The 14,554-nt window shown below is 29.7% G+C and overlaps 1 protein-coding gene, 1 long non-coding RNA gene and 1 pseudogene across 3 annotated transcripts; all 3 read right to left on the reverse strand.

The window, feature by feature from the left end:
- Nucleotides 1-637: 637 nt before the first annotated feature.
- Nucleotides 638-1,361, reverse strand: LOC149878561 (uncharacterized; annotated as a pseudogene).
- Nucleotides 1,362-2,072: 711 nt separating this feature from the next.
- LOC149878562 (uncharacterized) lies at nt 2,073-7,172 on the reverse strand. Of its 2 annotated transcripts, none has more exons than XR_016447669.1 (6): nt 7,022-7,172; nt 6,849-6,936; nt 6,643-6,667; nt 6,381-6,508; nt 3,825-3,848; nt 2,073-2,139 (listed from the first exon to the last, which is right to left on the reverse strand). It is a non-coding gene; the product is annotated as an uncharacterized LOC149878562 (long non-coding RNA). The 2 variants fall into 2 exon arrangements; XR_016447670.1 differs by lacking the exon at nt 2,073-2,139 and adding an exon at nt 2,559-3,634.
- A 5,197-nt stretch (nt 7,173-12,369) lies between these two features.
- Nucleotides 12,370-14,028, reverse strand: LOC149878563 (uncharacterized). The gene is made up of 2 exons (XM_090072407.1): nt 13,909-14,028; nt 12,370-13,200 (listed from the first exon to the last, which is right to left on the reverse strand). The coding sequence occupies exon 2, from the start codon at nt 13,198-13,200 to the stop codon at nt 12,424-12,426; it is 777 nt and encodes a 258-aa protein (XP_089928533.1). The 5' UTR covers nt 13,909-14,028; the 3' UTR covers nt 12,370-12,423.
- Between the last annotated feature and the right edge of the window lie 526 nt (nt 14,029-14,554).

Raw genomic sequence — 14,554 nt, forward strand, 5'->3', positions numbered from 1 at the left:
TTAAATTTTTTAAATAAAGTCATAATTTTTCAAGTTTTGTATTCTAATAAGATTGTAAATTTCTTGTTTGTAAAACTTATTTTAAAGTAAATATTAAAAGGAATTTTTTACTAGTAATTTTTTTCTCTACCGCTAAATTTTGAATATTTTTAAAAACTGAAACACATAGCAGTTAATACTAACACTAGAATAAACTAATGTTGTGCACGTAACTTTTAATTCATGATAAAAAGCAGTAGAAGTATTACTTTCTAGGTGTAACGTGAAATGTGTTAAAGAATTTTATCAACCCATATTAACTAGGAACTAGAGCTTCATCACGAGCCCAAAAGAGCTGCACTGTGGACCAGAGTGACCGTCAGGTTGAGTGGTTCCCCAGGTCTGATTTTTCTTTTTCAATAGTTGGGTATATATTAGAAGACATCATTTATAACATTTAGAACTTCTGAGGTGTTGGAATTTTCGAAAAATTTTTGAAGAAAAAAAATCAAAAATCAGCTATCCTATAAAAACTAAAGCGCAAAATAAGAAAACTTTATGCTAACTAGTTTTATTATAAGTCTGAATGGTAGAAATAGTATACTTTACAATATTTACTCTAAATTATAAACATTAAAATAAATTATAATTATTTGATCTACTTTATGTTTTTTGATGCAAGTTCAACACCACTGGATTTTACCCGTTTTGCATAATCTTTACGGTTAATTCTTCATTTGTATCTACTCTACGTTTTTTTGAACTCATGATTATTTGCTTCTCCTGTTTGCTCACAGTAAACTCCTAGGCCGCAGTTGCAAGAATGAAGAAAAGGAAGTATATGACATACTGCTATGTGAACTTTCCATGTAACAGTGAGCTCAATACCCTCGAATGTGTCATGCACATATTCAATTAAATTTGCATAGGACTTTTTAAACTCCAGAACAGCAGTTTCGATGTTATCCCCTACTACCATACTAAATGCTTCTGCTTGAAGCCATTTAAACTTTCTAAGACAGTTTACAATTGGTAATAAGTCATACTTTCCATCATTTATGATACCTCTCTCAAGAATATCCACCAATTTCAGGAACTTGCTTGCTTTGTTTCCATTAAATCCTATGACTTGGTATCCTTGAAACATGATGTAGTTTGAGTGTAGCCACTTCTCAAACAAAGGCCATACACTAAACAAAAGCACTGCAAGTTTACTTGCTATTCTCATTGCAATATGGAGCTCAGGAACAGGAGCCAACTCTTCTAGAAGAGTTTCAGGATCTTCCTCTTTGTACTAAAGTCTTGGATTTAGTAACATTTTTGAAGTGTGATATTTTAAACTTCTTTTTTTCCATCAAGGTTAAAGTTGTTGTAATGTTCATCCAAGGACCTCAGCGTTAGTGTTGAGCTAATTTAGCTCAGCGACCGAGATTATACGTTCTTTCTTTGCTCGGTTCAGTTTATTTAGGTTTCTAATATATATATATATATATATATATATATATATATATATATATATATATATATATATATATATATATATATATATATATATATATATATATATATATATAAGAAACCTAAATAAACTGAACCGAGCAAAGAAGGAACGTATAATCTGTGTGTATAATATGTACACATTATTAGTTGTTTTTACACTCTGTGAAAAAGCAATCAAATATGTATCTATGCATGAATGTATGCATGTGTAGGTATTTAAGTATGTATGTAATCTTTTGATGTCAGAAGGCTAACTGGTCATGTATATCTTTTTAACGTCAGAACACCATAAATTCTTAATTTGTGGTTTTTGTTTATTGGTTTTTTCTCATGGTTTTTGAAATTTAAGTACTATACCAAGTGCTTTGTTATAATTGTAAATATTGCTTTCATTTTATGAATTCAATTTGTTTTTGTTATAAATAAGGATATATATAATATCTCTGAAACAATTTAGATATACTAAATTTTAGCTGCCCTTTCACCAAATTACCAAAACAATCTGTCGTTTGTAAATTTATTTTAAGATATTTTTTGATATTTTTTTGGCTGTGTTTGCCAAAAGCAAGGGATTGGGAAGTAAAAGACACCGATGTAACTGCGTAATGTTTTTTCTTTCAATTTATAAATACATTTGTAGCTGCTCCCAACATTTTCGTCCTGAAAATAAATTTTAGAATTATGATTTTTTATATGTTTTTTGTAAATATTTTATAAAACTAACAAAAAACTGAGCTTTTCTGAAGAATCTTCTATTGGATGAAACTATTTTCTAAAAATTATTGTTATTATTATTATTATTATTATCATTATTATTATTATTATTATTATTATTATTATTATTATTATTATTATTATTATTATTATTATTATTATTATTATTATTATTATTATTATTATTATTATTATTATTATTATTATTATTATTATTATTATTATTATTATTATTATTATTATTATTATTATTATTATTATTATTATTATTATTATTACTTTTATTATTATCAAAATAGAACCTTCAACAAGGAGGTCCTATTTTAAAAAAATTATAGCTTAATATTGGTAGAAAAGTCCTCAGGAATCAGCCTTCAATCAACCAGCCAAAAAATATTTTATTTTTACTAAATTTTAAACTTTGAATATAAATAATCGAGGAAGATTGTTTTCTTTTGTGATTGATCTAATAGATTTAAGAGATTTCTATCAAAAATAAATACACGTACATGAAGATTTTTTTTTATGACATGCTAGATTATATAAGATTCCCTGCTGGCACAAGCGTCTTAAAGATCTCTAACTTCGCTCTCCGAGAACACGTCCAAGAAAAATTGCGTTTTTGTGACGTAGTTAAGATGTCTTTTCTTGGTATGACAAAGTCACAATAACAATTAGTTGTAAAGGTGATTTTTAAGCGAATTAATAATCTTAGAATTATAATGCAATTTTCTAGGTCTTAACTTGCGACTATTTACTTTCTCTGTAGTTTAGCATATATATGTGTAATTTTTCAAAATAAATAGAGGTATGTATGATCAATGAAAGTTTTTTATTTCTCCAATTCAAGAGCGAACTGCTGTTAGCATAAGTTAAATAGTTTCTAGTGTTTAAATACACACTTTAAGCTTATAATAATCTTAAAGCACTGTACTTATGTTAAAATCTATTATTTAACTTATTATTAACTTCAATATTCTTAAAAGAAATTTAATAATAGAAATTCATCATTAATTTTCTTTTACAAATATTGAGTTAATAATAGTTACTTAATAAAAGCGTTTAAGTTCAGCTTCAAAAAAAGAATTAAACTAAACACCCTTTTAGATATGTTTAAAATTGCGTCTTTACGACTGACGTTTCAGACGTCTAAGGAGATGTTTTAAAAACAGAAAAACCTCTTTTAGATCTTTTTTCGACGTCTTTTAGACTTCTTTTAGACATCTTTGTGCCGGCTGGGTTGTGGCCATGTTGTTAAAAAATAAAAAAAACATGAGTTCAACCTTATAATTAGAAAAGAATAAAAACAAGATTAAATGAACTGAACTTTAGTTCGAACTCTGATCCGTGCTATCGTGAACTCGAACTCGGAATCATCAAGAAACGAGTCGAGTCGGCTAACCCGCCCAACCCTAAGCTCGAATTCGTCGACTCAATTTCACTGAGAGATAAATATTTTTTGATAGATTTTTCTGATAGACAAGGAGAATTTTTTGAATACTACAAGTAAATGCAAAACTTATTCTAACTTATATTAATGTTTCTCAATTATATGACTGGATTGCAATCTTTTCATACACAAAGTTCAAGTCAATATTGTTTTTGTTCAAACAAACAAAATAAAAACTTACTTCTTTCAATCTTTAAAAACCTTCCTAAAAAAAAAAATGAATCTAATATAAGATTTTCATAAACACTACCACTAAACAAGTAATAAAAATAAGACAAAGAAAAACAGGCCGTATAAAAACAACAGAAAAATATGATCGAACTTTAGTAACGCAATATACAGTATTGGAAAAAACATTTGCAACCAACATCGAACAATGATAAAAAGTGTTCCTAATTTTACATGTCTTAAAAACGAAACGAACTATACAACCACAGCAAACAGTTCAGGAGTCTGGAGTCATAGCATGCCATGACATGAGCAATCAGCTGACAGGTGACAGCACACAGGCAGAATTTCGTTGACAAGTGCCATTTTGCAGCGGACAAAACTAGTGCAACTTTTTTGGTTTGTTTCATTTTCTTAAGTCTGGTCCGTGTCAACGTCACGGAAGTTTTTTAATAATTAAAGGAAGTATCCAGAAGTTTCCAGAAGTTTCCAGAAGCATGCAGAAGCTTCCAAAGGTTTCCAGAAGAAGCATCTGGAAGCATCCAGTAGCATCCAGAAATATCCAGAAACATTCAGAAGCATCCAGACGCATCCAGAAGCTTCCAGAAGCATCGAAAAGAAGCATCTAGAATCTTCCAGAACAGGTTCACACAGGTTCATTTTACTATATAAGAGACATGTAAATCGACATGTAATTCAGTCCGCATATGGAAGTCAATCAGTCAGTATTATCAAGACAGTTTATCGAAGTGAGTTTTATCAAAGTGTTTTATCGAAGAACATCAATACAAGAAGTGAAATACAACAAGTGTTTCATTACATCAATACAGTCCACATCCAACCAAGACGTTGTGTTCCACAGAGCATTATTGTATCATCATAAGGTAAATGTAACACGGTAAACCTTGAGAAGCGTGATTATTTATTTTTATTATTTTTATGACTTCAAGTGCAAAAATGGCTCCCGACAGTCTTGGATTGGAACTAAGAAAGAGAAAATTATTGGCGATTACGTAAGTGGAATGTCACAAAAAAGTATTTGTGATAAATATCGCGTGAAAAAATGGACCGTATCAAGACTATGTTCCAAATATCGTTCTACGGGGATTTTGGCAGCAGATAACAAAGGTGGAAGACCGCGTTCCACCATTTCTAGAGAGGATTCTATGATCGTCAGATCCGTGAATAAGGATCCCTGGATATCATCAGTCGAGATACAAAAGCAATTAGAGCTGCCTGTATCGGACCGAACAACCAGACGACGTGCTGTTGAAGCCGGATTGTTTTCTCGACGCCCTGCAAAGAAACCGCTGATTTCACTAAAAAACCAGAAGAAAAGACTCCTGTTTGCTACATCTCATATTGACTGGAATGTGCAAAAATGGCCAACTGTCCTGTTCAGTGATGAATCGAAGTTCAACATCATTAGGAGCGATGGCATTTGCCGTGACGTCGACCGGCCGGATATCGCCTCGATTTACGTCACTGCCATAAGACCGTGAAGCATGGTGGAGGCAATGTAATGGTCTGGGGGTGTTTTTCTGCTAACGCTCTAGGTCCAATACATCGAAACGATGGAATAATGGACCGTTTCATGTATAAAAATATCCTGAAAGATGTTATGCTACCTCATGCTGAACGGAATATGCCAATAAAATGGGTTTTTCAGCAAGAAAACGATCCGAAATACACTGCAAAAGTAGTCAAGTAGTTCAAGACAACCACCTATTGGTGATGGATTGGCCGCCTCAATCTCCGGATCTCAACCCTATTGAGAACCTGTTGGAGATCGTCAACCGCAGAATTAATCGTGAAGGTGTTCGTAATAAGGATCAACTGTTTGAGCAAATCCAAAAGGCCTGGGCAGCGATTCCACAAAGTTTCATTGATCACCTGATCGAATCTATGCCTCGAAGATGCAAGGCTGTGATCAACAACAAAGGATTCGCCACGAAATATTAATAGCGAAATACAGTTTGGTCAACATTTTGTCGAGTTGCACTTGTTTTGTCCAGAAGGAAATCAACTTTTTTTAATACTTTTGATTAATTTATTAACTTTCGTGTACAAATAATGAACTTTGTGATGAATAAAACTTGAAGAACTTTGTCTCTAAATAGTTACATAGTTATTTCTCTAAATTGAAAAAATGCAGCACTTTTATATAAAGAAGCTAAATTAGCATTATTTGGTTGCAAATGTTTTGTCCAATACTGTAGTTATTGAGTGACGTCTCAGTTATTAGCGGTATCCTAGTTTAGGAAAGAAGTTTTTGTTAGCAGAAAAGAAGCAATTCGAGTCCGTGTGTCGCTTTTCTTTTTCTTTTCTTTTTTTTAAAGAAAAAGCGAATTCAAAAAAAGCCTATTTTCTGCTTAGCAATTAGTTTAAGGTTAAGATTTTATATTTATTTAAACTTCACTCTTCGTCAGTATACAAATACTTACTCTTCCCTATTTAACCGTATACGAACATTTAGTATTGAATATTTGGAGATATAAATGCATGCTTAGCCAAAAACGTTATTACGGTAAGGTTGAATTCAAAAAAAGGGTACATATCGCTGTCTTACCAGACATCTAGGGTGCAGAGCATATTTATCGGTAAGTGGGTGATAATAGCAGGTTTTCTCCTCCTCACATTGGAATCGAGTTTCCTCCTCTGTGAAGCCAAGATAATCAATACATCGAAGTAGAGGTTCTAAGAAAATAAACGGAAAGGTTTTATTTTCTTTTGACCTTAAATTCGATTTTTTTGGAAGCGGATTAAAGAAAAACCTTATATTACCAAGTCAGTAATTTAGAACGTAAATAGCTTTAAAGTTTAAAAATTACCTGAATGTCTACGCTGTCTCTTAATCTAAAATAAAATAAAAATTGCGGAAACTTAATAAAATTATTAAATTATAAACTTCGGCCACAAACAGTTGTTTAAAAGCCAACTGACTCACTTAAACCCCTGCTTTAAATTACTAAACTAATTTTTTTTTTTTATTATCATGTAAAAACATTAATTTTTGTATGATTATTAAATGACTTACTAGAGGTGAGGAACTCACACCATAAGATGCAAGAAGAAACGTAAAAGTAAAAACGACACAAATTCTTTCTATATTCATTTTCTGAGCTCTAAAAAAAAAAAAAATTTAATGTTGCAGAATAAAAATGTAAAAAAGTTTTAGAGTTGATAAAACTAAAAATTGTGATTCTGTACCTTTAATTTTACCAAAAATGAGTTGAATCATGCAGAACGATATTGATAATTGCAATTGCTTAAAGTTTAAAGGACTTTTATACGCATACGTAACAAAAGTATGCTACAATTTCGAATTATTTGTTCTCCTGTAAAAACTTTGGAGATTTTTTCCTACTGTAAAAAATTTTCTCAATTAAAACGTCTGTTCACATAAGATTACTATCATGTCGTAGCTTGATAAAAAATTTTGAACTTGTTTTCTATTTTTTAAACTTAACCAATTAAAAATCGAAAAACCGAAGAGTAGTTTCTTGTTAAGCACCTGTTGATTGTGAAAAGGTTGTGGTGTATTTCCGCTAAATACGTGTTTCTTTCCGCTAAATACGCGTTTCTTTATAATTCATTTTTGGAAAATCTCTTTGAAAAGTTTTAACAATCTTTGGAAATAAACGTTTAATGGCTAATTATAAATTCTAAGCTCCTAATAAAATATCAAAAAAAAAGTGAATTAATCTTAATTAGCGGTCTCTTTAACTTTAATGCCGCATTTTGAAGCATCAAGTTTGTTTCTTCCAAATGCGTAATTGGTTTGAGTGCAATGCCCTCTTATACAATCATAAAGAAATAAAGAAATAAAATACTTTCACTGTAAGCAGACTTTCATGTCCTACCTAAAAATTTTAAAAGGTTGTTATCTATTACCAGTCCCAAAGAACTCTTGTGATAATATCATGCTAAACTCCTTTTATAGTTGAAATACAAGATTCTGCCCTTAGCAGGAGCATTATTGATTACATATTTCCCATCAATTGCTACAAGACAGCTAAGTTCTAAAGCTTGGTAAATTTCTGTGCTGATTTAATGCAAGGCGGCAAGATATATACTTTTTCATATAAAAAGTCTTAAACGCGCAAAAAGTTTCTCTTACCAAAGTTTTTTTAGGATTTTTATTTGATTGAGTAATAATACTAAGATTCTTAGAGTAACTATCAGCTATTAACTATTTGGTTACGCTGTGGTGGTGGTGGGGGGAGGGGGGAGGGAAGGGGGTTGTCTCAAATGATTCTATGAAGAAAAGCCAATCCAAGACAGTAGACATGTAAATTTTTTCTTATATTTTCATATTTAGGAAAAAATAACGAGGAAGAGATGATTAATTTACTGACCGCTTATCTTATCTTATTATTCAAAAACATTTTGTAGCATAAGAAATCAATCTCATGTGGTTTGAAAGTATTGGCTAAAAACCTATTTACAAAAAGTTTAAGCATTTTCATGAAGATCTTTAAACTATGAGCATACAATCAACAACAACACGTTTTACTATCTTAGTAAACTTTTGATAAACAATTTGCTCAGCTACTTTTAACAAAACAGAAGTTCATTTAAATTTAAACTCAAAATTTAAATTTAAATTCAAAAAATTTTAAACTGATTAACTTCAAGTATTTTGAATCTTCCCAGGGTGTTGTTATGTGATCTCATTTTCAACAATCAATATCCAAAATCAAAACGAATTTGAATTGGTTAAACCAATTTATTTTAAATTTTAGACCAATTAAAAATTTAAATCTTTAGAACAACACTGTGCAAATGGTTGAGGAGTTCGATAAAATGATAACCCACTCTGAATCCTCTCTCGTCTAAAGCATTATGAAACAAATTTTTTATATTGTTGTAAAAAGAGGAAGATATAAAAAACTTTTTCATACTACTGTTGATAATTTAATGCTGCTATTAATGCTACTTTGTATCGGCTGCAGACTGCGTTTAAAATAAGACAGGCCATAAATTTATATGACTTTGAAGTTTCGTTTTGCTATTGTGACAAGTCTCCAGTGTCGAACATGGACTTCGTATTTCAGGCTGGAGTTTCGCTCTTGTAAAGGATGCAATATTTCCTTCGAATGATGATGACGATGGTGAAACAAGAAGGCAAAGGCAGCGCCTTGCATTCCTGTGTCATTATCTTCTCTAGAGCGAATTTTTTGTTTTTGAGGAAATAGATTAATAATAGTTTATAAATAATAATTTTTAGGTAATAAATAATAAGTTTAAGTTTAACAAAAAAAAAAAGTTAAATATTATATTTTTCAACTGGATTTATTTTTAACCGGATTCATTTTTAACCGGATTTATTTGATCATTAACGTGCTTGGCTTTGTTTCTTAAAGCTATTTGTCGGATTAAAATTTAGGGCACAGAAGAGTTACATTGAAGGACAGCATTTATTAAGTGATGGTAAGTTGGTTAAGCTTTAAGTTTCAATTTTTATTTTTTTTTTTGTAAATTAATCAAATAGATCCAATAAAAACTATTTTTAATTTCTACTTTTGAATAAAATTAAAAAGATTTTCTAACGCATCAACAAATATCCATATTAGCTAATGTCATTCGCTGAGGAGATATGGAAAATATCATTTCTAACAATCGTTATTTCCACCAAACTCTTGCAAATATCCACCAAACTCTTGTAAATTTCCACCAAACTCTTGTAAATTTCCACCAAACTCTTTTAAATTTCCACCAAGCTCTTGTAAATTTTATTGATTTTTTAAAAAAGAATTTGAAGGTTTCTAGAAAATCTCACATCTACTGTAAAGAAGTTTTTGAAAAAATTCTTTGCTCTAATTTTAGATACCCATCTTTTTTCCTGTAACAAATCAAATCGATTCTTAAATTGAGTTTTAAATAATTACTAGACAAGCGTCATTATTTTCTGTTAAAATTATTTGCATATTTAGTCTCGTTTACAATTAAATAATATAAAACCATGCTGTCTTGTATGGTCTCATCGTATTGTATCGTATCGTATCGCTAAAAAAATAGTATAACGATATTATACTTATGGCCAACAAAATGTTAAGAATTTTCCATCTTTTTAATATTTATTTAGTAATAAAAGGTAGACATTTTGAAAATGATATGATAATTTATACATATTAAGTTTTAAATTAACTACAAAATGTTACTTTTGCAAACATTTATCAATTGTATGTCGTTGAAAGAAAGATCAATGAAAAGATTTTCATTGAAAGAAACTTATTAGAGATCGAACTTTTAACTTTTTAGTTTCCCCTTAGACTTCTGATTGACTTTTGATTAATTTTAAAAATATATAAAACTAATGGTTCATCTGTAGCCATTTTGGTGAGATATGTTTATAAGAATTTATTGAGGATCGTGATTCACGATTCGTGAATTTGAATCGAGAAAAAGTGTTTTTTAGTTTATCATTAAGTCAATCAGGTGAACAAAATTCAGAAGATTTTAAATTGATCAAATCTTGCTAGCTGTATACAACCAAGATTTACGATTACAGTAAGAGCTCACTGAACAAAATAATTATCTTCCAAACTAAAATTTTTCTATAAGAAAAACCTAGTAATAAAAAATACAAAGTACATATTTGAAAAAAAAGTTTTAAAGTAATTTAAGTTTGAGTATTGAAGTAAAAATTACTTTCTGCGATTTTTCTGTTTGGTTGAAACAGAAAAATCGCAAAAAAAAGGCAAATTGTTTCTTGAAACCTATTGCATTAGAATTTACCTTGGACTTCCAGCGAAAGGTAAAATCCAGTGGTAAATCTTTATGCATAAAATTAACTTTTACCCGACCAGGAAATTCCCTGATCCTGAAACTTACCCTGGTAATTTACTATAATAATTTATTCGGATCAAATCGACTTTTATAAGATTGGGTGTTAAATATAGTTTTCAATCGCTCAGATTTTTACATGAGAGAGTGTTATGTAAACCTATTTTGTAATTATTGAGCTCTTCTCCGTAAAATTGGAGACATCTGAGAACCCCTTGTATTAAGCAATGTTTTTACGCATCACTGAAATAAAAATAGATTTAATATTTAGTGCAAGCTCTGAAGTTTGGTTTTGCTTGCTCTTTCGGTACACTATGGTTGCTTTCCCTTAGCCATCACAAATACCAGTTTAACTGCAGTTCCAAATATGAAAACCGTATAATACACCAGACGAATAATATTGTTTTGCGACAACTTCTCAATAATTATCATTTATTTCTTGCGTGTAAGAAGCGACCTTAGGAAGATGCTAAGTATAATTTTTTCTTGTTGAAATTTCTTTTGACAATCAGTTCATCGGATGCATAAAGCCAGTCACTGCAAGATTTGCCATTTTTGAATATATCTGTTTGATTTGTATGAAGAAGGTAACCGCATACCAACTCCATGACATTCTGTGTTAAACCATAACCCCATTCATTTGTTGAGCTTTATCCCTTGAATCTTCTATTATTGCTGTTCTTAGGATCTTAGTGTTGAGAATGGAATCCCATATTTGAATACAATTTTTCTTATTGAGTTGTTTTTATCTTCTATATCAGCTAACCCAGCATCTATATCATCTCGATTGTACGACTTTTTATCTTGCTGACATTTCGAACGTGAATGATAAACAAATTTTTTTAATGTCATTTTTGCAGACTAACTTTAAATCAAATTAGTTTAATTCTTATTGGCGCCTATCTATTCATGGAGAATGTAAGATAATTAATTGAGGGATTGGCTTTACTTTTTCTAATTTTTTAATTTTTTTTTTTTTTTACTTTAAACCCGAAAAAAAGTATCATTGGAATTGAAATTAAAGTTTCTATAAGATGGGAGGTTCAAAATAATTTTACCTGCACATTTCGATTCTTTAGCAATATCGAAAAAAAAAACACAAAAAAAACCTGAGCATTTAATAAGCAATTACTTTGACTTACTCGAATAGAGACAAATCACTTTCTACAAGTTATTTTTTAAATAGTCTTATTTGTTCAGGTTTTAAGAAAATATTTTTACGTAAATAACGTGATGCTTATCACCTTACGAATTGTGAATGCATCATACTTAAATTAACTGGTAAACCAATTTATGACCAGTTAAAATGTGGTGGTCTAAATTAGGTTAGCTGATATTTATTTGCTTTAAGGAAATAATTCTAAGCATCGGCATTTGGCTTTTCTGCTTTTAAAGAATAATAACGAATAAAGTATAGTAACTTAACGAATATGAGCCACCTCCCCACCTCTCTCCCTCCCAATTCTAAAACTAATACTCAAAATTTTTTTGGATTAAAATCATAATACGATTTTTTCATGACAATATTTTTTACAGCTAAAATGAAGTTAATCAAAATACTGATACCACATTGAAACATAACATTAAATACCTACCCATCTATAATTTTACACAAAAATGGGTAAAACTGTAAAGTTTAAAAAATTAGACGAAAGAAATTCTGTTATTTTTTAAAAATACAGATTTATTGACCAACATTCTATTTTCAACCTAAATTAAGTTATCAGAACAGCTTTCAATTTAAACATTAAAAAAAAGTTAAAAAAAAAAAAAATACATTTTTATATATAAATATACAAACTATTTACAATACTAAATGACTATTAGCAGATTGTTCTTTGAAACCTTGCAAGTTTTGCTTTTTTAATTAAATTTTTCAGATTATTATATTTGGTCTGAATAATGTTTTTTTCTAGTATTTGCTGCTCTAAAAGTTTTTTGAGGTGCTCATTTTCCTCCAAAATTGTTTTTTGAGAGCATATTCTTCTCTCTCGGCATGTTTGAGCATAACCACGATTCTTTAACAACCTTCGTCTAGCTTTAAGTTTTGCCTTTTCATCTTTAGAAAGATTCTTGAGTTTTACATTTAATTGTCGAACAGGCATAACAATTAAATCATCATCACTGATAACCTTACTTTCATTCTCTTTATTTAACTCAGGTTGATGGAACTCCATGAGGATTCTCTCGGTATCATCAGGTTCATCGTCATCTTCAAACCTTATAGAACCAGGTGTGTCAGGCTTTATAACACTAATAGGAACTGTTGGTATGCATGAAGAGAAGTTCTTATGACTGATTGTAGGTGGAGCATCTGACATAGGGTAAATGAAACTTAAATCATTACTGTTTAAAATTAATTCTAGAAAATCAGGTTGCTGGACTTTAGCTGACTCTTCATTGTGAATGTTAATGTCAGATTTTTTGTAAGAATCTGAGTAGCTTACATCATTTTCTGGAAATAAAAATGTCAGTTGATTTTCCTCCTCTGGAAAATATTGATCTTCATGGGGGCTTGGAGTCATGAAGTCATTGTTACTTTCAACAAGTTCATTAATTGCATCTATGTACAAATGAAACTGGTCATTTATAGTTCCCATCTAAAAGATTTTCAGAAAATGTTAGACAATAGAGTTAAATAGATTGAGATTTAAAATTTAAAGTTAAGACACCAGGTTTCACAGGCAGGCTTCTCAAAAAAACATGATCACATTTTAGAATATAAAAATTGGTATCTAATTTAGTGTCTATTCAAAGAAATGTATTCTAAGTCATGTTTGAAGTTTCAAGTTTTCAAATAAAAAATTAATCAACTCTATTAAAAATTACATCAACCTAACTTTTGCTATCAATATGAACATTCATTTAAAATGATCAAATAAGAATGTAATTAACTTAGTAATGATATTAAAAAAATGTTTTTGTAACTGGGTAATAACCAACAAATCCCTTGGGAAAATTTTTACTCTTAACAGTTTATTTATTAAAAGAAAAATTTTAAAAAAGTTGAATTTCTAAAGCAAAAACACTGTGTTGCCATAAACAAGGAAGTTTAGGGAATGTAGCAGCAACACATCTTTTGATTATTAGTTTATTTAGAAAGATTAAGAATAAGTCCAGATTTAAAGAAGTGGACAACATAATGTGGTCAGAGAAACCGTGTTGTTGCGGGACTAAATGAACATTCAATTGTGAAGTGCCTGAATATTTCAAAAAAAAAAGTTTATATATGACAAAACCTTTAAAATTCATAGAGATTTTGTAAACAAACACACACATTTCATAAATCAACACGAAGTATTTCTTACCTTCAAGATTTTTCGATTATTCGGTTTCGACACGTTTTTGCTTACTAAAAAAAAGTGCTAATGTTGTTAAAATTTACAATTTAAAGAGGCCATCATACATGACATCATAACGAACCAATCAAATTAGTTAGAGAAAAAAAACTTTTGAAGCCTGAGATTGCAACCAGTTATTTTAAACTGAATTTCTAAAATCAACCAATTAAAACGCGATAAAATGATCGTGCCCGGACATGACTTTTAAAGAGCAAAGGTTGCTTTTCCCTCTTTTCACTCACGAAAAACACAGCGAATATTACCAATTGTGTTGCAAAAAATGACAGTTTTTTAGTTCAATAAATGAAATATGTCCACATATATATATAGCTAACAAAACATATATAGTAATAATATACAATTATATATATATATATATATATATATATATATATATATATATATATATATATATATATATATATATATATATATATATATATATATATATATATATAGGCGCTACTCCACTTTCTCCCCCCCCCCCCCCCCTAATTTTATGATTGATTCTGATAGAGAATTTTATGCTGATTAAGAATCGTATAAAAACATGGGTCTCAAAATCAACGGAAAGTGCTCTAATCTGATGTTGAAAGTACAAAAATATACCACA

Source organism: Hydra viridissima, unplaced genomic scaffold, assembly GCF_058129835.1.
Source record: "Hydra viridissima isolate aposymbiotic clone 2 unplaced genomic scaffold, HvirCarnegie_v1 scaffold_15, whole genome shotgun sequence".
Lineage (NCBI taxonomy): Eukaryota > Metazoa > Cnidaria > Hydrozoa > Anthoathecata > Hydridae > Hydra > Hydra viridissima.

Bases quoted from the DNA above. Each gene is read 5' to 3' on its own strand.
- LOC149878563 (XM_090072407.1), bottom strand. From the start codon at position 13,200: ATGGGAACTATAAATGACCAGTTTCATTTGTACATAGATGCAATTAAT.